At 44.4% G+C, this 1,328-nt stretch overlaps 1 protein-coding gene across 1 annotated transcript; it reads left to right on the plus strand.

Annotated features, from left to right (window-relative positions):
- The first annotated feature begins 303 nt into the window (after positions 1-303).
- LOC107580648 (leucine-rich repeat-containing protein 3B-like) lies at positions 304-1,107 on the plus strand. Its single transcript, XM_016266319.1, has one exon. It carries the CDS (start codon positions 304-306, stop codon positions 1,105-1,107), a length of 804 nt encoding a protein of 267 aa, XP_016121805.1.
- Positions 1,108-1,328: the final 221 nt, after the last annotated feature.

A 1,328-nucleotide genomic window follows, 5' to 3' on the forward strand; every position in this document is an offset into this window, starting at 1 on the left:
CCACGACATTCTAATTTATTGAGATGCACCTGTATATACAAATTAGATGTGTACCAATCATTTTCTATTATTATTTCTTATTCATCCTGTACAAATGAAAAAATACAGGCAAGTTTGTGTCGTAAGAAAACCATCAGTTGCTTGATAGTAATTAACCTCACAAAAGGGCCCATTTATCCTCAAAATAACTCCGCAATCAGCAAGCATAATGATAGCAGGGTGTCAGTTGTAATGACTTGTTGTTTTCTTCCTGTTTCCTGTTTGTTTTTGGAGTCTTAAGCTGGTGTGCTTTTCCTCCTCCTGATGTTCAGCTTCCTCTGGGAGGGTCATGCTTTGGCCAGCTGCCTTTCTCTCACTTTCATGCTTCTTCTGCACATCTTGGATGTGTGCATGTCAGAGTCCCACCATGCAGAATGCCCAGAGAGCTGCTTCTGCTCAGAGAGTGTCGACAGTGGGCTGATGGTCCGTTGTAGAGACATGAACTTAATTGCGGTGCCACATGGCCTTCCGAACAACACACGACATCTATACCTAGACAACAACCTGCTTTTTACCATACCATCTGATTCATTTATAGGGCTCCCACTGCTGTTCAGACTAGATCTTTCCCACAACAGGTTGGTCCATCTGGAGCCTGGAGCCTTTCGAGGCCAAGCGGACTCGTTAAGCAGCCTGGACCTTTCTTTTAACCTGCTGGAGACACTGGACCCCGAGGCGTTTGGCGACCTCAGAGCCCAGACTAACCTCTCTCATAACCCCTGGCTATGTGACTGCCGTCTGCAGCTGGCTATGCCACAGCTGCTCTTAGATCCCTCCTCCCTCGCTGAGGTGGTGTGCAACACTTCTGAACCTGAGGAGTTGGGAGCTCAAGGTATGCCCTTCATCCTGGTAGCGACTGATCTTGACTTCTGCGCAGCACTCCGGAGGACCACTGACTTTGCTATGCTAATAACAATGTTTGGCTGGTTTACAATGGTTATATCCTATTTAGTGTACTATGTAAGGCACAACCAAGAAGATGCTATTCGGCATCTAGAGTATCTCAAGTCTCTCCCAAACAGGCAGGACAGATCTGGGGAGTCACTGACACGCAGCACCTGGTTGTAACATAAATAAGAAAAAATACTGAATCTACTTCAAAACTTTTTTTGGAGTGATAAGATGAAAATGAAAGATTCTTAGATTGTGCTTGTTAAAGGGACAGTTCACCCAAAAAGGAAAATTCTGTCATTCATTACTCACCCTCATGTTGTTACAAATCCGTAAGACCTTCATTCATCTTGGGAACACAAATTAAGATATTTTTGATGAAATCTGAGAGCTTTCTG

Source organism: Sinocyclocheilus grahami, unplaced genomic scaffold (genome assembly GCF_001515645.1).
Source record: "Sinocyclocheilus grahami isolate Dianchi unplaced genomic scaffold, SAMN03320097.WGS_v1.1 scaffold38581.1, whole genome shotgun sequence".
NCBI lineage: Eukaryota > Metazoa > Chordata > Actinopteri > Cypriniformes > Cyprinidae > Sinocyclocheilus > Sinocyclocheilus grahami.

Excerpts from the sequence above, each read along its gene's own strand:
- LOC107580648 (XM_016266319.1), top strand. The coding sequence starts at position 304 with ATGTTCAGCTTCCTCTGGGAGGGTCATGCTTTGGCCAGCTGCCTTTCT.